The 25,896-nt window shown below is 38.3% G+C and overlaps 1 protein-coding gene across 5 annotated transcripts in view; it reads left to right on the top strand.

Annotated features, from left to right (window-relative positions):
* tanc1a (tetratricopeptide repeat, ankyrin repeat and coiled-coil containing 1a) overlaps positions 1 to 25,896 on the top strand; it is an 87,365-nt gene that overhangs the window by 58,523 nt on the left and 2,946 nt on the right. For 2 of the 5 annotated variants that reach the window (XM_039689408.2, XM_039689412.2), the window contains 17 exons: positions 4,110 to 4,341; positions 5,978 to 6,144; positions 7,684 to 8,291; positions 12,707 to 12,815; positions 12,911 to 13,033; positions 15,650 to 15,886; positions 17,055 to 17,219; positions 17,376 to 17,457; positions 18,174 to 18,307; positions 18,421 to 18,544; positions 19,436 to 19,611; positions 19,689 to 19,821; positions 22,299 to 22,328; positions 22,414 to 22,505; positions 22,743 to 22,889; positions 23,557 to 23,657; positions 25,727 to 25,771. In XM_039689408.2, the coding sequence (XP_039545342.2) occupies positions 4,110 to 4,341; positions 5,978 to 6,144; positions 7,684 to 8,291; positions 12,707 to 12,815; positions 12,911 to 13,033; positions 15,650 to 15,886; positions 17,055 to 17,219; positions 17,376 to 17,457; positions 18,174 to 18,307; positions 18,421 to 18,544; positions 19,436 to 19,611; positions 19,689 to 19,821; positions 22,299 to 22,328; positions 22,414 to 22,505; positions 22,743 to 22,889; positions 23,557 to 23,657; positions 25,727 to 25,771 (2,705 nt within the window). The remainder of the gene's footprint in view (positions 1 to 4,109; positions 4,342 to 5,977; positions 6,145 to 7,683; positions 8,292 to 12,706; positions 12,816 to 12,910; positions 13,034 to 15,649; positions 15,887 to 17,054; positions 17,220 to 17,375; positions 17,458 to 18,173; positions 18,308 to 18,420; positions 18,545 to 19,435; positions 19,612 to 19,688; positions 19,822 to 22,298; positions 22,329 to 22,413; positions 22,506 to 22,742; positions 22,890 to 23,556; positions 23,658 to 25,726; positions 25,772 to 25,896) is intronic. The other 3 variants (XM_039689409.2, XM_039689410.2, XM_039689411.2) reach the window with 3 other exon arrangements.

The raw sequence follows: 25,896 nt of genomic DNA, 5'->3' as shown, positions 1-25,896 counted from the left end.
CTTTATGGACAGAACTAATTTTCATTATTGCTTTTTTTTTTGTAGTTATGTTTCTTGGTGTGAATGGGCCTTTACTCTGAATTCCTCTAAGAAATCAAATCTCTTCCGCATAGTAATGTCTGTAATTTGCGCTATATACATTTTCTCACGGCAAATGTTGCTCATTTATTTTGCAGAATACCGCTGCTGAAGATGAATTACTTTAAATGCCTTTTAATTAGTGGTCGACCGATAGGGATTTTTTGATGGCCGATGCCGAAATCTGAGAGAGCAGGGTGGCCGATGGCCGATATAAAGCCGATATTTATATTTATATTTTTATTTATATTTATATAAATTAAAGGGGTAATGAATTGTAAGTAAGTAAGTAAAAGTTGATTTATATAGCACCTTTTACAGGTATAGGGCCACAAAGTGCTTTACAACAAAAACAATTAATATCATAAAGTACACACAATAAAAGCATAGACAGTACATGATCATATCAACCCACAGGTAGCTAATTGAAAGCCTGAACAAATAAATGTGTCTTAAGTCTGCATTTGAAGACATCAACAGAATCAGAGGAGCGCATAGACGGTGGAAGGTCATTCCACAACCTAGGGGCAACTGCCTGAAAAGATCGGTCACCTCTAGTACGGTAGCGAGTGCGTGGCTTTTTAAATTTTATTATATTGTTGTCTGAGGTCAACTTATGACATTCGCTTGGTTTTTACATTCAAAAACATCAAAATGAATAAGTAATTCGCTATTTTCTACCCTAGTTTTGAGCCTAGCTCCAAAACGCTCGGTTTTTATGGTCGTCTCGCACTGAAGACTTGGAAGTAAACGCCCACTCGCCCAAGTAAACTCACTCGTCGGTGCACGTGGGGGAAATTGTTTTTTTGAAAACGTCCAATGTTGTAAAATGGCAACTGGAGTGATTCGCCGATACACGTTCGACCCAGAGTCCGTGTGTTGCACAATTCCTGTCAGATCCAATATAGACGGCACGGCACCGTTCTTTACTCTTATTCGATCTGCAAATCCAGTCTTGTTTACAAAACAGTCGTCAGTGAAATGAAGCGAACCGACAGACAATGTTTTAATCTCATCAGCTGGAAGGTCATTAAAAATAAAGTTTAACCATGCAGTCCTATTGGAATCCAGAGAACATGCAGTGACTTCTTCCACAACCAGGCAGTGCACAATGTTTTGTAAACGGCATATTTATTGCTCGGTAGCTCGATCCGGTTTGTCATAACGAGGTAGGCATCTATTTTTATTTAGGTATGCGTGTAATGCATAAGTCAAGGAAAATTTGATTTCTCAGTTCATCACCCCTTTAAAGTATTAGATATGACTGAAAAAAGATCGTAAACTAATGGAGATTGAGAATGTGAGTGAGCGTTGTGTGATCACTGATCAGGCGCTGCGTTCTCTTCTCAGGTGCTGGTCTTCTCAGCTCCGCCCATCAAACTAAAAATCTGCAGCGCCATCAAAATAAAAGTCCCGCTTCCAATACATCGACCAATCAGAAAAACGTATCGGCCTTCAATATGGCATTTCAAAAATGCCAAATATCGGCCGTGCCGATATATCGGTCGAACACTTCTTTTAATACTTTTATTTGGCAATAACACATTAAATTGAACAAAAGTAACAATAAAGATATTTATAATGTTACAAAAGATTTCTATTTAAACTTTAAAATAAATGCTGTGCTTTTGTTGGAGTTCTTTTGAAAGACTTGGAATGTCCACTGTAGTCAGTGATCAGGCGCTTAATTATGCAAATCATGTTCTCAATATGTTACATAAATAATTATTGTTTGTTTCAATGGGTTTCATGACGCATCATCTAGAACACATGAACTTTCATAACGCCCACTTCCAGAAAATACACACTTATTTTAAAATGTAAATTTTTTGATTGAGCCGTTTTGAAAATGGTAGCTCTTCAAAAATTGTTTACAGCAAAATAAAGAGATTCCTCAGAGCAGCTCTCATGTTTATTTATAAATGCACATGATGTTTTGTGCAATGTTTTAGATGTTTTGACAGAGGCAAACTGCATACCACATGCATATTCAACACTTTGCCCAATATGTGCGTGTTTTCCGTTTACATCTGGACCCGAACCTTCTCTGTTGAGTCTTCTTGTCACGTCTTTTTAATCAGCCATCTGCCAGTCGGAAGTCGTTTCAGGCCACGATTTCAGACTCGCTTGTGTTCAGAAGCTTGGATTCTCCAGTATTTCAGAACGATTTGGGATTCATGATATTCAAATAAACCTTAAAGGGGTTATGTCACGAGAAATCAAATTTTCCTTGATCTTTGAGATAAAAGACCTCCTTGTACTTTGAAAAACCTAGTACTGTAACTTTCAGAACCAAAAAACATCTCCCCCGGTTCTTCTATTCCTTCTGGAAACTGTATCAACACACAAATGCCCACGTTCACACATTAATGATCTTTATTTGGTGATCATAACCTTGGTCTACTAAATCATGGTGAGGAAGTAAGGAGAGAGCAGGATTTATCAGGAAAGATCATGTAACATTGATTTGCAAAGCGGAAACAAACAAAGGAGGAAAGAAAGAAACGAAATTTTATAACCCTTCAAAGCACACCACATAAATGCATTTCTTTTTTACACAAAATGTATAATAATACAATAAAAAGTTTAGTCCATAGGACTTCTGAAGACATTTTAGTATTGTGAAAACAGACAAATTGTTTTAATTATTCACTAATAATCTTCCCCTCAACTGCAACTGGATCATTGAGTCATTAAATGAACTGAACTGGATCAATCAGATTAATTAGGAAATAATTCATACAGTTTCTTACTGGGTCATCCAATTCACTTCAAAGACTAGTCTCAAAAGAGTGATTCGTTCATGAATTGGCCATTTGTACTGTCTTCATGAATGCGAATCAAGATATCAACATTTTTGAGTGAATAACTTACAGGAGTAGTTCACTTTTGAAGAAAACTTTTGCTGATAATTTACTCACCCCCATGTCATCCAAGATGTCCACGTCTTTCTTTTTTCAGTCGAAAATAAATTAAGGATTTTGATGAAAACATTCCAGGATTTTTCTCCATATAATGCACTTCAGTGGGAACCAAACGGTTCAAGGTCCAAAAGACACTTCCAGTAAAAACTGCAAACTGTTCAAAGGGCTTTAAACGATTCCGGACGATGAATAAGGGTCTTATCAAGCGAAACGATCGCTCATTTAAGAAAACATAACAAAGTTTAAGTTTTATAAGCTCAAATGGTTGCCTTGCTTTGTATTGCGATGCACGTTCGTGTCTCTCCTTTTCGAACTCGTTCATCAAAATTAACTAATCTTTTTCCGAGTCATTCAACGAACGAAATTAACGAATTGACTCGGAAAAAGATTCGTTCATTTTGATTAATGAGTTCGAACAGGAGAGTCACAAACGTGCATCGCAGTACAAGGCGATGCTTAAATGAGCCATCATTTCGCTTGATAAGACCCTTATTCATCGTCTGGAATCGTTTAAAGCCCTTTGAACACTTTGCAGTTTGTACTGAAACTGTCTTTTGGATCTTGAACCGTTTGGTTCCCACTGAAGTGCATTATATGGAGAAAAATGCTGGAATGTTTTCATCAAAAACCTTCATTTCTTTTCGACTGAAGAAAGAATGACTTGGACATCTTGGATGACATGGGGGTGAGTAAATGATCAGCAAAAGTTTTTTCAAAAGTGAACTACTCCTTTAAATGTGTTTTGTTCCTCAAACATAGCTAGGATATGACTTCAAAAATCTTTATGGTACTATTGTGGTGTGTTTTTTTTGTCATATTGGAGTCTTGATCACACCAGTCCAGGGCTGCATTTTATTTTTCAAAAGCATTGTAAGCATAAGTAGATCGTAGAGAAAATTGGTGCCAATTGTGTCTACAATCTACTTAGGTTTACAATGCTTTTAGGAAACAAGTTAGAGCTTTTAAGATATTCTTTTACCCTTTAAATCACCTTTTCTATTCCATAGAAGAATTCCATTTTTGGGTATTAAATAATGACTGAAATTACATTTTTAGGTGAAGAACTCCCACTTTTCAAGTTTTCCCCTCTTTCTGTTCCCCCTGCAGGTGGTTGCGTATCACTATTGTCAGGCTGATAACACGTACACATGCCTGGTCCCGGAGTTTGTGCACAGTGTGTCCGCTTTACTGTGCAGAGCCCCTCGCCTCAGTGCTTATCGAGAGCTGTTACTCCGAGAAACGCACCTGCAAAGCCTGCTCAGCTTACGCTCCTGCGTCCAGGACCCTGCCGCCGCCTTCCGTAAGGGAGTCCTGGAGCCCCTCGCACTTCTACGCAAAGGTGAGACTCATCACATGCCACTGTCTTTAATCACACAATCAAATAAAAACGAAATATGTTTGCTCAGGGGTAATGGGGGAGAAAGAGCGTTCTTGCCTCATTTTAATTTGGCCCAATATGGACATGAACAGATGGTCCTCAGAAACGGCTTGGATCACAAGGAACGACAGATGAAGGACTTAACAGGAATTTTAGAGAATGAGGCTAGAGCAAATTTCGAGTATGAAAATGAAGACATGGAGCTTTCAGTCTGAACTTTTGAAAATCAGTGTTTCTGTTTTGTAACATCAGATTAAAGAGATAATATAGTAGAGAAAACATCTTTTATATGACATAATGTTGGGTAAAGTTAAAATGACCCTAGTTAAAATTGTTCCTATAAATGTAATTGAAGACACATTTCATCATGGTGCAAACTTTTCTGACTGAAGTATTCCTTGCTGGTCATGATCAATATATTCTGCATTATTTATGAAAACTAATGCATTTTGTCTTAATGACAATCACTTTATTTATTTTTTGCTTTCTAATATTGTGTAGATCACATACAAGATGAGCCAGTGTTTCGTGAAACTACACCTTTCACATGTGCTGTTTTTTTTTTTTTTGGGGTCATATTTTTGATTTGGTAGCTTAATGTGGTGAATATTCCATGTGTGAAACTTCCAAGATACTGTAAGTAGATATGTTTTTTTAGATTACAAATAAAAATAAGTTTATGTAATCTAAATCATAAGTCATTGTAATAACAAACTGTCCTTTTTTGGTTGACGGGACCTTGGCTGTGCCGACTATTAGTGGATTTGAAATATTATTTGACAGTCAAACGGCTAGTTAAGCATTGTTTTAAGCTACTGTTGTAGCCAATGCAGCCTTACTATAATCATACTAGTAGTTAATGGAGTCATTTAATTCTGATTAATGACCTCAGTGTAATAAATACATTATTGCAACACTAATAACAAATAATGATAGATAAAATCTTATGCTTTTTTTTAGTCCTTTAAATTGACTGCCAAGCCAAATTACTTTTAGGTTTTCCTCCATTCAGGTATCGAATGCTCTCATTTCATGATACAATCAATTGGTGATCTATAAAATCAAATCCTGCCCTATATAGGAATAATTTAATTAATATAATGCCATCATTTATTCACCATCATGCTGTTCCAAGACTGACTTTCTTCTATGAAACACAAAAGCAGATGTTAGTCAGAATGTTTAATCTGCTCTTTTTCTATAAAATGAAAGTTAATGATAATGCTTTTGAGCTCCAAACACTGCAATTTTTTTTTTTTTTTCATTTTTAAGTGAACTATTCCACAAAGAAAAAAAATTGGAAGGGTGCAGCTATTAGTCAAGTGGCAAATACTCAAAAACATTGAGAGTGAGAGTTTCACTACAGACTGCAGGCGCTTTTTCCTACTCAACATATGGTGAAAGAAGGCAGCACGGAGGGTTTTTATTGTGCTGGGTGTTCTAAAATCACAGAGTAAACATTCAACAGTAATTGTTCCTGCTAACTTTTCTGAACAAAAACCTGAACACACCCACGTACTGTAATGCCAAACTCTTAAAAGACTCTGGGTCCATATTAGCCTTTGTTTTACCATGTCGTTTCTATTGTGTTGTGCAGAGAGTAAGATTCCAGAGGAAGATTACGTCATCCTAGTGGACGGTCTAAATGAGGCAGAGTTCCACAAACCAGACTATGGAGATACCATTGCATCCTTCATCACCAAAATCATCTCTAAATTTCCTATTTGGCTTAAACTGATTGTGACCGTCAGGGTCAACCAAGTGGTAAGTTTTTTTGCACAGCCTGCATCCTTTTATGCTGGTTTTAATACAAAGCAAATCCATTCAGAAAGTTTTAAAGCTCTGGCCTATAAAGTGTCCTGATGTGCCTTTTGTGATCAGAGCTTGAACGGTTTTGGATGATGGTCAGTGGCTAGTGTGTATAATCCACATCTGATCAGAGCTGGACTCGGACCTGCTGGAGCCAAGCTTATATAAGAGGGGATAAGGGCTGTGATGCAATACTGCAGATGCTAGTGTCCCTATACACTTTTCACACACATACACTGTCTCTTTTTCTCTCACTCACTACTTCTTGGAGCAGTGACCCAAAAGTGCCAGACAACCCACACAACCGGGCTGCCGGTGTTTAAGATTAATCCTGCAGTTGTTTTGACATTTATTCTGTTTTGCATGCATATGATGATAAAGATGTGCTGTAAGATAAAAATAAGCAGACTTCTGTCTGTGGTTCTTGTAGTATTCAAGATTTTTTTTCAGTTGTCAGTGGTTACAGTACAAAACCGTAATCTTTAAAGAACTATAATTATTCAAGATTCTTTCGGAAAGCTGGTGGTCGTTACTCCTGCGCTATGGTACATAACAGTCGTTTTAAATGAAGGTTCATCCCTTAAAGTCCCCCAAAACTATTTAATTGCATGTCTTTCAATTGCATCAGGCAGAAAGCTGTGTCACTTTTTAATGCTACCAGCATCTGAATTAGTATACAGGAATTGTCGAAAATGGCCATTTTGTGTAGTTTTGTCGCTTTATAATTTGATCAGTCAAATAGGTCTAACCAACATGTATAGATAAAAAGAGGAAATTATCTCATAGACTGACTCTGTGTCAATCCTCAATATAAGACATGGCGGCTTTCTAAAATGTTGTGTAGTGCAACTCCCTCGACATAAGATATTTATGAATGAATAAATTCTGCAAGAGTTCTCACCTCAAACAGGCGTTCTGCTCACATTACTCCGGTGCTTCATGACCTTCACTGGTTACCCGTTGCATCTCGTATCCACTTTAAGGAATTGTTTTTAACATATAAGGCATTAAACGGTCTTGCACCCCCCTATTTGTCTGATCTACTTTTCCCCTACCGTCCTGCACACTCTCTCAGATCAACTGAACTTGGTTTATTGTCCATTCCTCGCTTTCGATTATTCGGTCATTTAGTGTAAATGCGCCAACATTATGGAATTCACTGCCCCTTTCGAAATATTTCATCAGTGACTGCTTTCAAGACACAGCTAAAAACATATCTATTCAACATGTACTTCGTTTAAATGTGATTATATGTATCCTTTGTGGCTGTAAGTTGTGTGTCAGTGTTTAAATGTATTATAAATGTACCATGTAAAGCGACCTTGAGCTTTGGAAAGGCGCTAATATATAAATAAAACTTCTTCTTCATCTACTCATGATGTTCCATGTCTACCTTAAAATATGTTAAATACATTTTTATTTAAAACTTTTAAATGAAAGCTTATTTTTATTACTTATTTTAACTTTTATGTGTGTTTTATGTTGATTTGACAGGAAGTCACAAGTCTCCTCCACTTTCCCATCATCTCTTTGGATGATTTCCATGACAATAAGGATATAAACTCTGACCTCACCTCCTACATCCAGCACCGTATAGACCACAGCCCTGACATCATCAGCAACATTGACATCAATGGCAAAGCAGACCCAGCGAACCTCTCTAAGCTCAGCGCCCACCTGGTCTCCCGCAGCCAGGGCTCATATCTTTATTTAAAATTAACTCTCGACCTGTTTGAGAAGGGTCACCTGGTCATTAAAAGCTCCAGCTATAAGGTGATACCAGTGTCTCTTTCTGAGCTCTATCTGCTGCAGTGCAACATGAAATTCCCATCGGCCTCAGCATTTGAACGTGTGTTGCCACTGCTAAACGTGGCTCTGGCATCTTTGCACCCTCTGACGGATGAGCAGCTCTTCCGGGCACTGAATGCGGGATCCATGAGAGGAGAGCTGGAGTGGGAGGACTTCCAGCAGCGCATGGATGCTCTTTCCTGCTTTCTGATTGGCCGTCGAGACCGAACGCGTATGTTCTGCCACCCGTCCTTTAGGGAGTGGCTGGTATGGAGGGCGGATGGCGAGAGCACTGACTTCATGTGTGACCCAAGGTAAGCAGTGATGTCGCTTTTTCTTACACACTTAAGATGATGTTTTTCATGCTTGTTAAGGCAAGGGTGAAATTCAGAGAGGTTTAAGCACATTGCTATAAAGTTGCCAGATAGCACACAGCAATGCTACAAACACTTTAGCTAAACTAGTGAGACCACCTTAAAGGGATACTACACTTTTTGGGGGGAAATAAGCTCGTTTTACAACTCCCCCAGAGTTAAACAGTTGAGTTTTATCTTTTTCAAATCCATTCAGACGATTTTCTGATATTTAGAAGAATATCAGTAACCAGACAGTTTCTGGTCTCATTGACTTCCATAGTAGGAAAAAAATACTATGGAAGTCAATGAGACCAGAAACTCTCTGGTTACTGACATTCTTCTAAATATAAAAAAAAAAGCTGAATGGATTTGAAAAAGGTTAAACTCAACTGTTTAACTCTGGGGGAGTTGTAAAATGAGCCTATTTCCAAAAAAAGTGGAGTATCCCTTTAACAAGTGAATAGCAATGTGCTAAAACTACTCAGAACACTTTAGCAACTTCAGAGCAATGTGTAACTTAAAACTACTTGGAGCACCTCAGAAAATGCAAAGCAATGTGCTAAAACGAATTAGACACCAAATAGAGGGAATTTCAATGTGTGAAAACTAATCAAAACTCTTTAGCAAGTGAATAGCGATGTGCTAAAACTACTCAGAAACCCAAGCAACTTCATAGCAATATGTGCAAAAACTACTCTGGGTGCTTTTCAATCAACTCCCTAGTTCAGTAGTGAAGGCAAAAAAACAAAAAAATAATTCGGAAAATCCTTCTACTATCATGGCCAAACGTTTTGGCAGTGACGCGAATTAAGGTATACTGGAAACCAATGATAAGCGTTTCATAAGTTTTAATGGCTTTTATTGGCAAAAACTTTCTATGTATCCAAAGAGTCAATATTTACAATGTTGACCATTCTTTATAACCTCTGCAATTGGCTCTGGGATGTTGGATATCAGCTTCTGGGCCATATCCTTAACTGATGGCCATCCATTCTTGCCTTATTAGTGCTCAAAGTCGATCAAAATTCGTGTACTGTACCTCTGCTTGTGCCTTTTGAAGATTGACCACAGGTTCTCATTGGGATAAAAATCTGAGGAGAGGCCTGTCCATGGATCCAAAATTTCAATGTTATAATCCCCGAGCCATTTCATTAACACTTTTGCACTTGTGACATGACATGGTTCTGCATCATCCTGGAAAATGCACGGATCATTATCAGATTGCTTCTGGATCATTGGGAGTGGTTGCTCCTGCAGGACATTTTGATACCATTCTTTATTCCTGGCTGGATGGTCTCAGTGGTCTTCACTGATGGCAAATCGGATTATTGGCATTCACCATTTTTTTCTCCAAACAAGTTATTATTATTTTTTCAGATGTCAGTTACAAACAGTTGCAATGGGGACTTCATCAGAGAAAATAACTTTGCACCTGTCTCCTGTCTAATCCTTGTACTTCCTGCAGAGTCTTAGTCTGTCCTCGATTTTCTTGGAGAAAAGGATATTTTGCTGCCCTTCTTGACACCAGGCCAATGTCCAAAGGTCTTGCACTCACACCTGCTGCCAATATTGAGCAAGCTCTGCAGGGGTGCTGACACTATTTCGTAGCCGCCTCCTTGGGAGAAGATGGTCATAGTGCTTGTCCTGAAGCCTTCACTGCAATTGAACCCTCCTTAAAGTTCTTGATGAGCTGGTAAATGGTTCTTTCAGGTGCAATATTCTTTGCAGCTATTACCTAGTATCATTGATGGAAAGTGTATGATGGCTACATGTCTTTCTTTGGAGGGATCCATTGCTAACACAAGAACAACAATGATCAGAAGCACGTCTTCCCTCCTTTTATAGCAATCAGTCTGCTCTTATAATCAAATCTGAATGATTGCTGATTACTGAATGATAGTACTCATTCAAACTTTCATATGTGCTGATGATATGATTAGTCAAATGTTAGCTGATAACCAAAAAAAAAAAAAAACATTTTTGGGCCAATTAAGTTTTTTTTGCAGTTATTTAAAATGCATCTGATCACTCTACACAGTAATCTAGATAATGTGAATCAACACCACAACTGAAGCAGCAAACTTTACGAAACACAAAAGTTGTCACTGCCAAAACTTGGCCTTGGCTGTAGTGCACTGGAATTTCCATAACACAAGAACAGTCACCTTTATTTATATAGTGCTTTATACAATACAGACTGCTTCAAAGCGCCTTTAGAGAGATAAATAGGAAAATAATGAGCAACGATACAAACAGAGCAGAGAACCAGGGAGCATCAATGCTAACTTTGTATAAAACTGTCTCATTACTAACACTCATTAGAAGATTTCAAAAGACAATCCATTCTTAATTTTTTTAGCATAAGCCCTTTTCTAGGCAGCAGTGAACAATCTAGCTAACATTTATTATTTATGCCTGAAATATTGGTGGGATATGTAATCAAAGCATTTAAAAAAGTAATGTCAGTAGGATATCAGTCCTGCTGTTTTTGATAAATACAGTGATGACATTTTATTATGCAAGTATGTTGTTTGGGGGCAGAGTCATCTGGATCCAAATGTTTAATAATCCAGGGTCCTCACCAGTGGCCCAATTAGTGTACGTAAAATACCAATTCATGAGCCAGGGATCCTAGCAAGTGAATTGCAATGCATTAAAATATGTTATTTGTTTTCCCTAAACCAGTTATATATAAATCTTATCCCACAGCCAATTTCACTGGTAAACCTGTCATGAAGAGTTCATAATTCAAAAAAATCATGGATGGATCATATTGCAACAAATGATAACTCTATCTATCAGGATGCGTGTGCCGATGGTATACTAAGATTAAGGTTATGGAATTTTTTAGGCAGTCAGCACTGTGATTTATCATGACCAATGAAATCTTTAGAATCAGCGATGGTGGGGGGGCTTACGCGTATCTGGTTTGGGTAAAAACATCACACCACTAAAGCTACTCCAAAAACATTCAAAGCTTCATTGCATTGTGTTACAACTAGTCTGAACACCTTAGCAACCACATAGCAAAGCATGTGAAGTACAGATCAGCCATCTATCATGTGGATTTTTTCCGTTTAATTGAGTTCAGAAAGGGAGTAACTCAAATTTGAGTGTGTGTAGCCTTTGAACATGAAATTACTTTCGTGTAGTTCTCTTTCATTTAGTAGACTCTTCAATTATCTGTCCACCTAAACACACACACATTGCTCAGTGTTCTCATTTAGAAAGGCATTAGTAGCTCCATCACTGTTATAAACTGAAGAGTGACCCACTTAACACGGTTCAAACATGGACTCATAAAAAGAAAAGTTCATGGACTGTGATTCATAGAGAACTTTGCTGTCTATGAGGACAACATTAAGCATCTGTAGGGCCATTTAGATGAGGGGAACATGACACCCCCGGGTGATTAGAAATGGCCAAGTCCTACTATATTTATTTAAGGTTGTGGAAGAATGTCCTGACTTAACTCTGGGGGGAAAAACATTTTTTTGTTTTTACTTTTATTCTAATATTTACTATTGTCAGAAAGTATTTAGAAGGTATTTTAATAATTTATTTATCAGGCTCAAGCAGGAAATCGAACTCGGGTCGCCCACTGCCTATTCGGATATCAGCTCAGATGATTAGGATTATTAAAAAATAATTATTTTTGAGTTATACAAGGCATATTTGTTAAATATAAACTATGAACGGAACATATATACATTTAACCATAGAAGTAATGGTCTATTAAGTAATTTTACGAATTTCCGGCTAAAGCCCCACCCACTTAGTTTGATCTGAATACAGATACGAATAATTTCCGGATTGTTACAGAAATAGATGCAAATATTGACTTCACTGCAAAATTTCAACTTACTTTTTTTAAGCTGGTCCACCTCGGCAGTCTAACAGTGCTCATCAATGTCAAAATGACTGAGATGGCCAATCAAATCAAAGACGGTAGGCTTTACTTGTTCAAAGGGACCGAACATGAATTCCTGCGCAGAGCTTCAGGTTTTAATGGTGAAAGATATTTGACAGCTGTTTACGATAGAAATGTTAAATGAAAAACATATTCAGTGATGTCAAATTTAACTGTTTTGATTTGAAAATATAGGCTGAATTGTTGCATAACAGAATGTGACAGAACAAGAAACATGCCATTTAAGGCATGTAAATAAGAGATATTGTGAGCAAATATTTTATATATATATATATATATATACTGTATATATTGGTTATCCCCCCAAAAAATGGATTTCCTCCCAACTTTCAAGACATCAAGGTTACACCCTTGATTTAGAGTTGATCAGAATGGAAGGAATGTGAATCAGGATGATGATGTTCATTATGATTTCTGATGAATTATTGATGTTGGTAAACAGAAGTGGCCACGCTCTGATGGCCTTCATGCTTTCACGTCAAGAGGGAAAACTCAACCGCCAACAAACCATGGAGCTGGGCCACCACATTCTTAAAGCTCACATATTCAAGGTAATGAACACAGATACTCAAAATCCTTCTCTCTGTGTGTTTAAGTGATGGGATCTCCATTTGAACTCTTCCTGCCTCTTCATGTCTGTCCTCAGGGTCACAGTAAGAGAACAGGGGTTTCGTCAAGTGTTCTGCAGGCCTTGTGGATCAGCTACAGTACAGACAGCCTATCTGCAGCTCTTTCCTCCCTCAGAAACCTGTACACACCCAACGTCAAGGTTTGAGGAGATGCAAACACAAAGACGCACAAAAAAACACACACACACACACACACACACACACACATTTTTGTACTCAATGTGCCAATGAGACCATCACTTAAAAAAAGCAGCGTCAATCTTGAGTAAAAAATAAAAATGAACAACTGTTTTGCGCTCCTGAATTGTAGAACAAGGCTCCAATAATTATCGCGGCTGACGCATTCAACCGCACAAGAAGAGCTATAGCCTTACAGAGCTCTGAGTCATCCACAGTGAACGAGATTTCATAAGTCACGTAGAACATAGTAATTAGTGCTGAGGCTTACTGAAAAATGCCTTGCGTAATGACTACATTTATTTATTAAATCTATTATATGTTAATTGCAGTCTAGACTCCGCTGTCCCTGTAATTTCCTCTCCTACGGAGTTTTAATGAAACAAGCGTCACTCTGAGCCCATGTGTGCGCACCGGCGTCCTTGACAGCCATTTGGCTGGAGAGCTTCTCATTATTTCCTGCTGTGTTTGTATAAATAAATGCGATTCTGCTTCCTTTGCTTTTAATGTGTTCCTGCTACATCCAGCATCTTAATCAAGCCTCCATTACCACCACACTGTCCATATCCACATCCAAAAAAAAGTAATGGAGCCAGGTTGCATTCATTCATTCATTCATCGATTAGCGAGTATGACTTAATGCCTTCCACTGTTAAATGAAAGTGAAATAAACAATTCACCTTTGGCTAAGCCCTGCCCCCATTAGTTACCGTTGCTACATCCGTCAAACTTCATCTGCGCTCTTCATGGCTTATGCTGTAACAGCTCTTCCTGCTGAAATGTTATCAAACTTTTGTAAAGCAGCAAATAAAGTGTCCGATAGAAGTAGGCAAAAGGGGCTGCAATATGCGTTCGAAGGCTATATTCAAGACATACAAACGCAAGAAACAAAAAGGCTTCCAAAATAGAGGCAAAAGCATAACGTTACCGGTCACAGTCAAAAATATTAACCACCGCATTTCCTACTAATCGAGACGGAGGCTGGGACTAACGACAGAGAGCAACACTGTTCATGCAAAGCTGGGTAGGTCTCTATTCACTTCTATAATTGTTATTACAAAGCAAACGGATTACACGAATATAACGTTGTATTTATTAGCAGCGTATGCTAGCGTATCAACAACCGGTATGAGAACTGAAATCATAACGTAAAACATTATAAAACGGTGTAACTAGTATAACTTCACACTCACAGTAATGTTAGAAGTAAAAAAAGATGTGCTAGTTGATCTTTGCGGGGTTTAGCTGACTGAGGACGTCCACACAGTTTAATCCAAAGACGACACTTGTCAGGATTTGACTTTGGTTTTGGGAAGGGAAAAAACGGACACCCCCCTCCAACCTCTCTGGGAAACGCGTATCTGTGTTACAAATGCCCGAGGCACAACGTTTAACCATATTTTGGATATAACTACGACGGTAATAGCCTGCCGAGACCAAAAATATGAGACGCCTGTGTTGAAAGTCAATGGAGCGCTGTGAAAAAGGGTCCGACCTCTGTAGGGGCTCGTTCTTGGCTGCGCTGTGATTGGTCAATCTACATTATAGGGCGTGGCTTAGCCAAAGGTGAATTAGCATGTTTGAACAGATATAATATGTTTGTGTATAAATACCTCTTTTTCAGAGTTTTGTGGTTTGATTTTATGTTTTAACATGACATTCATTGAGTAAATACAGGAAACTGTAGAGGGATTGAGAAGAAAATGGTTAGCTTCAACCCACAGCCTACTATCTACAATCTACAGATGCAAGCAAATAATCAGCTTCAATCTAAATCTAATATGACATACTCGTGTGATTATATTTGCTTGCATCTGTTGATCGTAAACACAGCATGTGGATTGAATCAATACATTCTTTATATTGTCTTTATATTGCACATGCAGATTGTAAATTGAAGCTATATATTAAAAATGAATGCTGTAGATTAAACCTATAGATTGAGGCTATACATTAAATCTGTTGATTTACAGATGTATGCTATATATTAAAAGCTATACATTGAGGCTGTAGATTCTGTAGATTATAGATTGAAGCTGTAAATTGAAGATATGCATAAAAGCATACTAAGTTGAAGCCGTTGAAGCTGATACAGAATGTTGATTGAAGCTATACATCTAGGTTGAATCTGTATATTTTTTAAATTAAGTATGTAGACTGCAGATGTAGTTTGAGGATGTAGATTGAAGCCATGGATTGTAAACTGAAGTCTGAATAAATCAAGGTTGTAAATTGTGAGAAAAACAATTTTTCAGCTCAAGTTAGTTCAGTGTTGATTCAGTTTAGTAATTGTGTGAAGCTCATCAATTATGAAATAAGTTCAGATATAAGCAACTACAGTTGTAGTGTAGTTTAGATAAGTGTTCTTCACTTCGTATCAGTTTATTAACAGTATAAAGCAGTCAACATCCAGCTTAATTCAGAACTTTTGTTCTCCTCTAATAGTGAGCATTCAAATCAAATCATTAATATTACTGAATATTACAGTAAGTGACCAGTCTGTGAAGCCCTCAGACGGGTAATAATTGAGACCGTTACTTAATTTCTTGTGTTAAAACCAGTCTTACCTGTGTCCCCAGGTGTCCCGGTTGCTGATCCTGGGAGGGGCGAGTGTGTGTTACCGTACTGAGGTTTTAAACAGTGCACCAGTGCTGTGTGTGCAGTCTCACCTGGGCCACCTGGAGATGACCGCTTTACTCCTGGAGTGTGGGGCGCCAGTGGATGGGCAGTCGGAGAACGGCATGACCTCCCTCTGTTATGCCTCAGCTGCCGGACATCTGCCACTTGTCACCTTATTATGCAAAAAAGGGGCAAAGGTCAGTCGATCCCATTTAATACACAAAATGACTATAAATGATCCAGATTTAATCCTAAACCTCAGTAACATTCAGGGGTTGAATTGGCAGGTGGAGATGCCCTGAAAGTATTGGTGATTTTGTTGTCCTAGCCAAGATATTATGACCCCTTCCCCCCAAATACCACAATTACCTAGTTTGTCATAGTACTATATACACATACATGCAATGAAACTAATAAATGGAATAAAATAATTAATCAAACATGAAATACATGTACAGAATACACCATATGTGCACTTTTAATAAAGCAAACAAGGTTGCTACTGCATATCAGTAATTGAATATCAGAAATGTTTTATTTCACTGGAACAGAGCAGATGTGGAGTTCCTGGAGAACCTGTTTGTAATGCCATTTTAAAGTAGCGAAAAAAATCATTTCTATGAAAATAAAATCATTAATTAGAGCCTAAATCATTAATTAAATAGAGCACTATACAATATAATATATATATTGTATAGTGTACAAATAGCCTGGGAAAACCCAGACAACTTCTGGCAAAATTAGATTTGCTCTGAAAGTTAGTCCATTTCAAGCCCATTTCCAATCCGTCGAAATCGCGGCAAACAATCAGAAACGTTGGGGTGGGCTTTACACGATGACGACAGCGCTGGGATTTTGAAGCAGATCTTGTAGCCTACATTACAATGGATGTCGCCATCAAACATCACTCGTTTGAATCAGCTATCGCGTCTGTTTTAAGCGATTTAAACGTTTCCTTTTTGTTAAAAACCGAGCAAAGAACAACACTCGGAGATGTTTGGTTGTAGATCTAGGTTTTAGGTCTATCCGCGACGTCCGTTGGTGATTTGTCTATGACGCTTTGCCAGACCATAAAGAATGGTCTGATTTTAACCAGGCTAGTGTACAAGGTGTTTCAGATTGTTTCTTCTCAGTTTAACTCCTGCAAGCATTACTGATGAACTGCAGGAACTTTTCTGCTCATTCATTAACCATTAAATTGTCAATAATGATACGGAGTGATAATGACTTCTCAAAAAACAAAGAAATGCGTTTTATAAATGTTGTGATTTATATTGTTCAGCATCCCCTTGATAATGTGTGGGTTGGGTTTTTTTTTTCAGTGTAGTTTTGCTAGTAACTATACCTGTGTGTTATATGTGTTAGGTGGATCATGCTGATAAGAGCGGTCAGTGTGCACTGGTTCACGCTGCTCTGCGGGGTCATGCTGAGATTGTGCAGTATCTTCTGGAGCAGGAGTGGAGTTCAGACCTGAAGAACAAGGCACTACAGCAGGCGCTGATCGCTGCCTCCAGCATGGGACACACACAGGTACTAAATACACACAGGATACTCCCCCTTTTATATAAAGTAATTTAGAATGAGAGATTTTGTGATTATAAAACCACAGGCTATAAAACCACAAAGGAACCAAAGCCACACCCACTCAGTTCCTTAATTTAATACACACCATCTTATGCTTTACAGGTGGTCAAAAGAATGCTTGCATTGAACAATGACGATTATTCAGTGCAGATTGATGGTCATGATACTTTGTGGGGTGAAACAGGTTTGTAAATAAACTACATTACACTGCATGTTTGTCATCTTATTTTTACTGTAAAGTAAAAAAAAATGTAATGTCAGTGTGTAAAACATTACATATAAGATATTGTGCTATGCATAATTTACATTTAAGCTTTGTTATTAAATGCAGTATTTCAAGATTTAGAAAAGCATAGCTATTAAGCTGCACATGAAATCGCATACTGTCTAATTTGTACTACATAAACGGCTGTTAAAGTATGTTTTTGCAATGCCAAGGTCATGGTTTCTATTACCAGGGAATGCTTGAACTGATAAAATGTATACATTTAATACAATGTAAGTCGCTTTGGATAAAAGTCTGCTAATGCATAAATTTAACAAAAAAATTGTCTAAATAACAACATGCGTAATATGAAACAAATTCGAACATGCTACATACGCCATGTTGTCAGTCACATGACCTACCAGTGTCCGTTTCGTCACTTTACTGACCTTCACAACTCCTCTCCTGTTTCTTCGTGGGATAGTAAAATGTCCATCAAATCCATACTCCAGAATATTGGATGAAGTAGTTAAGTCATTTAAATAATTTGAAGTCATAATTTTGAACATGCTACACTTTGGACTGTTTTTCGCACGCTGTATAGTGGGAAGTAGGCATATTCAATAGTTTTTCCAGTATGGCTGAGTCTGCTGTACTGCATAGATCATCATTATGAGCATCCATATCTTCTCCAGCTCTAACCGCTGCTGCTGGCCGGGGAAAACTAGAGGGGTGTGTGTTCCTGCTGGATCAAGGTGCCAGTGTAACACAGCCTAACCGCAGAGGGGTGGCACCCGTCTTTAATGCAGTGCGACATGGACACACACAGGTAAGACACTTTATTACACAGGAAAACAGTAACTTTAGACTTCTATCAGATTTTACATTGATTTTATCTCTCTATTAAATTTCTTTCCTTCTCTCTCTCTCTCTCTCTTCCAGATAGCAGAGTTGTTTCTGCAGCGTGGCGCAGACGTGAATTGCAGTGATAAACATGGACGCTCTCTACTGATGGTGGCCGCAAGTGAGGGACACCTGGAGACTGTGGACTTCCTGCTCTCACAGGGTCAGTGAGTGTGGTCCAGGGGTCCTTAATCTACCATAACCCTATAAAGCCTACTGTATCAAATCTTAATTATCAACTTGATAGAAATTTTGCTGAAAATCTTTTGTAAAAATACCCACCTTCAGGTCATGGTACACTTGTCTTTTTTGTGTGAAATTTTACTGATTTTTATAAAGTAAACATAATGTCTGTATTATTAGTAATATTTCAAGATAAACACTTACTGGACTGAACAACTTAGGTTTAATTAGGATTTATCCATTCACTATTTTTTCACCATGATGTGAAAAATGTAAGTATTAAATATAATACAACAGATCTCTCAATCATCATTGTATTGCATTGCATTATATATTTTAAATTCATCTTACTAAAACAGTTTTGGGAGATAAAGAGTGACATTGCATTTTATATGAGTAGTCTGCTATACTGTTCTAATGATCGCACTGATGTACATTACAAACTATCATAATTTAATATCAACAACTGCAGCAAAAATTTTTTGCTCAGTTTGGGCGTCTGAATAAAAATCCCTCCTCGTGTATAAACTCCATATTTTCATATATATGGTCCATACAAGTATGGAATATGATACTCAACAAAAAAAGGAGCTCTCACACATAATCATAGAAACATTTAACGTTATTTAGAGGTCAAATACAATGATAAAATGGTTACAACACTGATGACGAGGTAAATTAAATTTTTTTTGTCTTTGGCCTCTCGTTATGTGTGCGAGCTTCTCTCCTTGTTGAATTTTGATGTTTTTTTGTAAAAAAAAAAAAACAACAACACATTTACAGGGTTATATGCTGTACCACTACATTTTCTGAGACAAAACTGGCATAATTCTGTCAAATAAAGTCCATAATGAGTGTGTTTTTATTGTAGGAGCATGTCTGACAACAGTGGATAAAGAAGGCCTGACCCCGCTCGGGTGGGCATGTTTGAAAGGACAGAAGAAAGTGGTGGAGTTTCTAGTGGAGAGGGGAGCTCAGATTGACCACACGGATAAGCATGGACGTACCCCGCTGGACCTTGCTGCTTTCTACGGAGACGCAGACATAGTAAGCTGAGATAATCTCTCGGGGACCCTTGCGTCTCAGTATTATGCCGTGTCCATATCTGAGTGATCTGTGTTCAGGTGCACTACCTGGTCGAGTGTGGAGCGGCGATCGAACACATGGACTACAGCGGCATGAGACCTCTGGACCGGGCCATCGGTAGCAGAAACACCTCAGTCGTGGTCACTCTGCTGAAGAAAGGGGCTAAACTGGGTGAGTCTCACCTCAGAACATCATGACACACATTATTCATGTCTCTCATGGGTTCAAGTGCCGTCCTCTAGAATCTAGATCACCACAGTCAGGTTCTCAAGAGGGTTTTTTCCATTCTAAATCTAGAATGTGGCGAGTTCCATTTGTTCTCCCCTTTTCTCGGATAGTAAAAGCACAGTGTTCCTTTGCTGAGTCCTAAATGCAATTGAAACCAGGCCATATTCGCAGCAGAGCCACGCAGGCCGGTTAGCCCACAGTTAAGTAGGACGCTGGTGATGTATGGGACTGTCATTCACGCTCTGCGACCGGGCAAAGACTTTTATAGCGAAGTCCACTCAGCTTTCTACCCAAAGTCACAGAGTGCAAACCTTAAGAGAACAAATTCCCCCTCCAGTTTAAAAACATCTTATTACATCTGAAACGGCGACTGTCTCTACCAGTCTGAGGTTGATGATGGCAATGACTTTGCCAGACGCGTTTTAATGACGTTGTGGTGTGATTTGTCTTGACTACACACTAGACATGGTTCAGAAAAGCTCCTGTGTGGAGCTCCTGTGAGGAAAGAAAAATCTCCATAACCGCTGAAAAATAACCCATGCTTTAAATTAGCATTAGCAGAGATTTCCAGTTAGCCACTAGAAGGGAGCAATACAGAGGTTAGCACATTTTTTTTGTATGCTCATTTCCCCTTGGTATACAAGTAATACTGCAGGACAAGCAAAAATATCTAGTTTCCATTTTTTTTAGATCTCCTGCTTGCATCCAAACCATCACGAGAGGTTTGCTGTTTTAGAAAGTCTGCCAATGAATAGTTTTACCCTTTAGTTACTGTAGTTCTGTTATGAAGTAGCAGTTTTAACTTATTTCGGCATAATAAACCAAGTTATTCCTGAATGCTGATTGGTTGATGTATTATTCCAGCTGTTTTCAAATGCATGATATAGTCACAAGTTTGCTTAGTTTCTTTATTAGCTGCAGATTACATGCTAGGAATTACATATGTTAATGGAAGGATGGCACATTTGCTTCATAAATATAATGATTTGGTATATTTTTTAATTTGTCTTATGTAGCAATTGATTTATAAAAGGCACTCGAGGCTACGTGGATAACAACCTTATTGCTTAACTTCATTTTTTCAATGTATACACTACTGTTAAAAAGGACTGTATGATTTTTGTTTTAAAGAAATCAATACTTTTATTTAGCAAGGAGCCATCAAATTGATCAAATACTTTTGAACTTGCTATTTGTCAAAGAATCCTGAAAAAATAAGCAGCACAACTGTTTTGAACATTGATAATAATATGAAACATTTTCGAGCAGAAAACCAGCATGTTAGAATGATTTCTGAAGGATCATGTGACCCTAGTATGGCAAGCCGTTTTAGCTTTTATTCATTTCCAGGATATGAATTATTAAATTCTTGATACCAACAATTACTTTTTTGATATCAACAATTGTATTTTCACTAGTGAAATGTCACCATATGCTGCCATTCAAAACCAATTGTTGATATCAAGAATTGATTTCTTTCTAGTTGAAATTCCAATTTCACATATCAGAAATACAATTATTACTAGTAAAAACCTTTATTTTTGATATCAAGAATTCAATTGTTACTAGTTGAAAAGTCTATTCTTGATATCCACAATTGAATTTCTACTAGTAACAATGTTCATTTTTGATATCAATAATTACATTTTTACTGGTGAAAATTTTAATTTCTGATATCATGAATGTGATTGTTACTAGTAAGAAAGCCATTTTAGATATCTGAAATAATAGAATTATTCAAAAATGATAATTTGTACTAGTAACAATTGAATTGTTATCAAGAATAGACATTTCAACTAGTGACAATTTAATTATTGATATCAGGAATTCACATTTTTACTAGTAACGATGTAATTATTGATATCAAAATTATATTTCTACTAGTAAAAAAAATGAATTCTTAATATCAACAATTCATTTTGAATGGCAGCCTATGGTGACATTTCACTAGTGAAAATACAATTACAGATATCAGCAATTAAATTGTTGATATCAACAATTACATTTTTGAGATCAAGAATTCAATTGTTGATATCAAGAATTCAATTCTTGATATCAACAATTAAATTGATAAAAGAAATTAATAAAAGCTAAAACAGCTTGCCATACCCTAGAGCAATTGCTGTGATGTAATGGCTGCTGAAAAGACAGCTTTGCCATCACAGAAATAAATTACATTTTAATATGTTTAAAAATAGAAAAATGTTGTATTGTATTTTTGATCAAATAAATACAGGAGAGTATGGAGACTTTCAAAAACATTAAAAAAATCATACCAACCCCAAACTTTTGATGGTAGTGTGTATTCCTTCCCAATTTCAGCACACATCTATTCTTCTTGAGTTTTTTCCTTGCATTTATTCTTTACGCTTTCTCTTTTTTTCTTTCTTTCTGTACCGCTGTCACTTTCACTGCTAAAGGCTACAGAACATCTCCTTATGAGCGATCAGGTACAAGCATTAGGAGAGTCTCTCTTCTCTGAATCGTTCTGTGTTTTATTGACTGTCAGGACTGATGTCTCTTTATCTCTTGAAGGTAACGCTGCCTGGGCCATGGCCACCTCCAAACCGGACATCCTCATCATACTTCTGCAGAGACTCATGGAGGAGGGAAACCTGCTTTATAAGGTCAGTCACTGCCAACAACTAGCATCAAATACTAGCATCCCTCGGGGTACCAAGAGTTTTTAGCTCTCAGAAACCACAATTACAATGATCGAAGAGTAATTAGTGGTTTTACTTGTAGTTACTATGTTCTTACAACAAAAACTACATGAACAATAATCTCTATGGTAAATTTGCATGGTCCTCTGAGACTGGCTTTTTCCCTTTTCTCCATGTGTTCTTTCTCTCCTTCGTTCTCAGAAAGGAAAGATGAAGGAAGCTGCTCAGAGGTATCAGTATGCACTGAGGAAGTTTCCTAGGGAAGGTTTTGGGGAAGACCTGAAGGCATTCAGGGAGCTCCGGGTTTCCCTCTATCTCAACCTGTCCCGCTGCCGCCGCAAAACCAACGTACGTCACATGAGTATATGCCCAACTTCAGTGGATAGAGGTTAAAGTCTTTGATAACATCACTAACAAATGTTGGATGCTAATACACCTCTGTGTGTATTAACAAACAAATGGCTGTAGGCATTTTATATACAGTAGATCACATGCACGCTCATCTTCTCCAGGATAATTGTAATGGTCTAGGTTGAGGAGAAGAGCTTCACAGGCTGTATATAAAAGTGTTTTGAGTGCAATTAGGAGGCAGATTATGTGAATGCGAGAGAGCGATAGAGAGAGAGTCCTGCTACGCGTTTCCTAATTACACATGCATCCTGAAGTTCTAATGGTTATTTTAATAGGATCTTCCACCATTAAACATTTAAAGTGCATCATTAGGGCTGACAGTTATGGCTCCTCATTGAGTCTCTGACCTCAGACTCAAGGACGGAATTTCAACGAGAGACTCCTGATTACAGATTCATGCATGAGAGCAGAAAGAGGGACTCCAGCCTTAGTATGCACGCATCAGTACCAGAATGCAGCAGGGCTGCCATGAGTGCACTAATCAATCTCATGGGTCTAATTAAGACGGAGTTGAACTTGCTGAAAACTTGATTAGTTCCCATTTTTCCCCGCTGTCCCTTCTTCTTGTCACGCAACTTCTTCCTTTCACATTTGTTCTTGACAGGATTTTGGCATGGCTGAGGAGTTTGCCACCAAAGCTCTCGAGCTCAAACCAAAGTCCTATGAGGCATTTTATGCACGTGCCAGAGCCAAAAGGAGCAGCAGGTAAAGAGCATGTGAATTGTTTCTGATAAAAGTGAAACACTTCCATTGTCCTTGCTGTCTGAACACGAAACCGAACATATAAAGCCTGGAACGCACCAAGCCGACGCCGGCGAACTAGCGCTGATGAAAGCCGACTGTGTTGTCGCCTCGCGTCGGGGTAAAAAGCTGCACTTGAACACACCGAGAGAACTACTGCCGACTGTCAGCTAGAATTTGCTCGCCTCGACTTGACTCGGCTCGCTTTTCACACCGTATTCCATTGCATACAGTACCGCCACAAATAGTACCCGGTCGTCATAGCAACGCCTTTCGATCCTCGCTGCCCTATCAAGCTCTCGCTGGATCCTCTCTTCGGCAACCAAACAAAGGAAAGTCTGCACCTCCTCGTTTGACCACGGCGTATTCTTCCGAGTTGCCATAATAATACTAGTAAGTTTAGTAACTATCTCTGGCCGAACTATTTCAACATAGCGGGGATATTCTGGATACTCCATCGGGCGTGTGTAATGATGACGATTCTCTCTGACCAATCAGCAGTCGGCATTGTTTTCACGTCACATTTTAGTATCGCCTCAGCTCGCCTTAGCGCGCTCAGAACCTCGCCAGAGGTGATCCTAAAAAAAGTACCCGAAAGCAGGTACAAGTACAACTTTTACACAGTGGAAAACCAAACAAAGGAGAGCCAAGTCGAGTCGAGCTAGTACTGTGTTGTGGAAAAGCGCGTTTAGTGTACCGTTTTGACTTCTTTGCTTGTGTTTTGCTATTATTCTCATGCACTGACTCGTTCACTAAGCTGAACAGCCCATCAGAGTTCGCTCTTTCACCGACGGCGATTCAACATGTCGGATTGGCCGAAGCAAAGCCGACGAGGACCAATTTCAGCCGATGGCACGGAAGACTAAGAAGACTTAGTCGGCCGACGCTCAAAAACTGCCTGACGGCCGATCGTCGGCTTGGTGTGTTCCAGGCTTAACAAAACTCTCCATTTGTGCAATTCTCATTATAATGAATCAGTTCACCCAGTTCGCGAATTGGATGAAATGCAATACAGGGGTCACTGGATTGTTTCATGGACTTTGTCGAGTTGTCTGAACAATTGAATCATCTTTGGTTATTTTTTAAACTTGAATCAAACTTGAATGGAGTCATGAACTACTAATGTGTCGTATACGTTTCCAGCAATCTTTAAAAAAGCTATTTTGCAGGTTAGTGTAACTTTTATTAGCCTAAATTGTATTATAAATTGTCATTGTACTAAAGTCAACATGTATGGCACCTCACTGCAACAACCAAATCCAACAGCTGCAACAATCACACTTTGCTACCCTCTAATAATGCAACCCATTTTAAACTTATTTATAAGGCAACTTGAAAGTCCCGATATCGAAAATTAGAATCAAGACATCAATTTTGGGCCAGGCCAAAGGATTTTGTTTTTCATTTGAAAAAATAGTGCCATCAAATGACAGGTTATTTTTTTCACCCTATATTTCAGTGTGATTTAACTATAGTAGTGCGTATTATAGGACAGGGGTTGTAACCTTTTTGTTATTAAGTAGCATTTTTGATTTCTTGTAGTTAATCACTGCGCAAATTTGTTAGAATATTTGTGAGCTGTCATCCACTCAGTCCCTCACGTGATTCAATTAAAGTACAACGCTAATGCTTTGAAACGGCATTCTAATGTGCAGTGATCGTGCAAGTCTGTGTGCTTCTGTTGACTAGCACAGGTTAATTCTTCAGTATTTATTGCTGAAAACTAAACACAGGACAGGCTTTCTAACCATGAGGAATGATTAACTCATATTCTGGTGCGACTTAATCTAAATGAAACGCATATGCCTCTCTGACTATTGTTCACATCAGAGTCCTGTGCGAGAGGATTCTGCGATTGTCGTTTTGCGTTCATGCTCTCGATTGGTTATAAAGCTCAACTCTGCAAATTGCAAGTCTTTGACACTCTTCATAGCGTAAACACAAATATGCAGGGGAGTTTTTGAAAGCAGCTGCCTACAGTACCTACCTGTATCAGCCGGTACAGAAAATAACATTGGCTATTTAACCCGCAGTCTACCTGTGCCTATTGACTCCCGACCCGCACAGCAAATGACCAGGTAAATATTTTCCTCCCGTTTCATCAGATTTTATTGGTCCATCTGTCGGGTACCTGCAGATAACTGCCCACGTGCAAGACTCTGGCCAGTTTTGCCTGTTATGGGATAGTTGTTAGCTTAGCAAA

This window comes from Pimephales promelas, chromosome 8, assembly GCF_988280905.1.
Source record: "Pimephales promelas chromosome 8, fPimPro1.hap1.1, whole genome shotgun sequence".
Taxonomy (NCBI): domain Eukaryota; kingdom Metazoa; phylum Chordata; class Actinopteri; order Cypriniformes; family Leuciscidae; genus Pimephales; species Pimephales promelas.
Note: the sequence above shows the minus strand (reverse complement) of the source record. Positions and strands in the feature narration are given on the sequence as shown.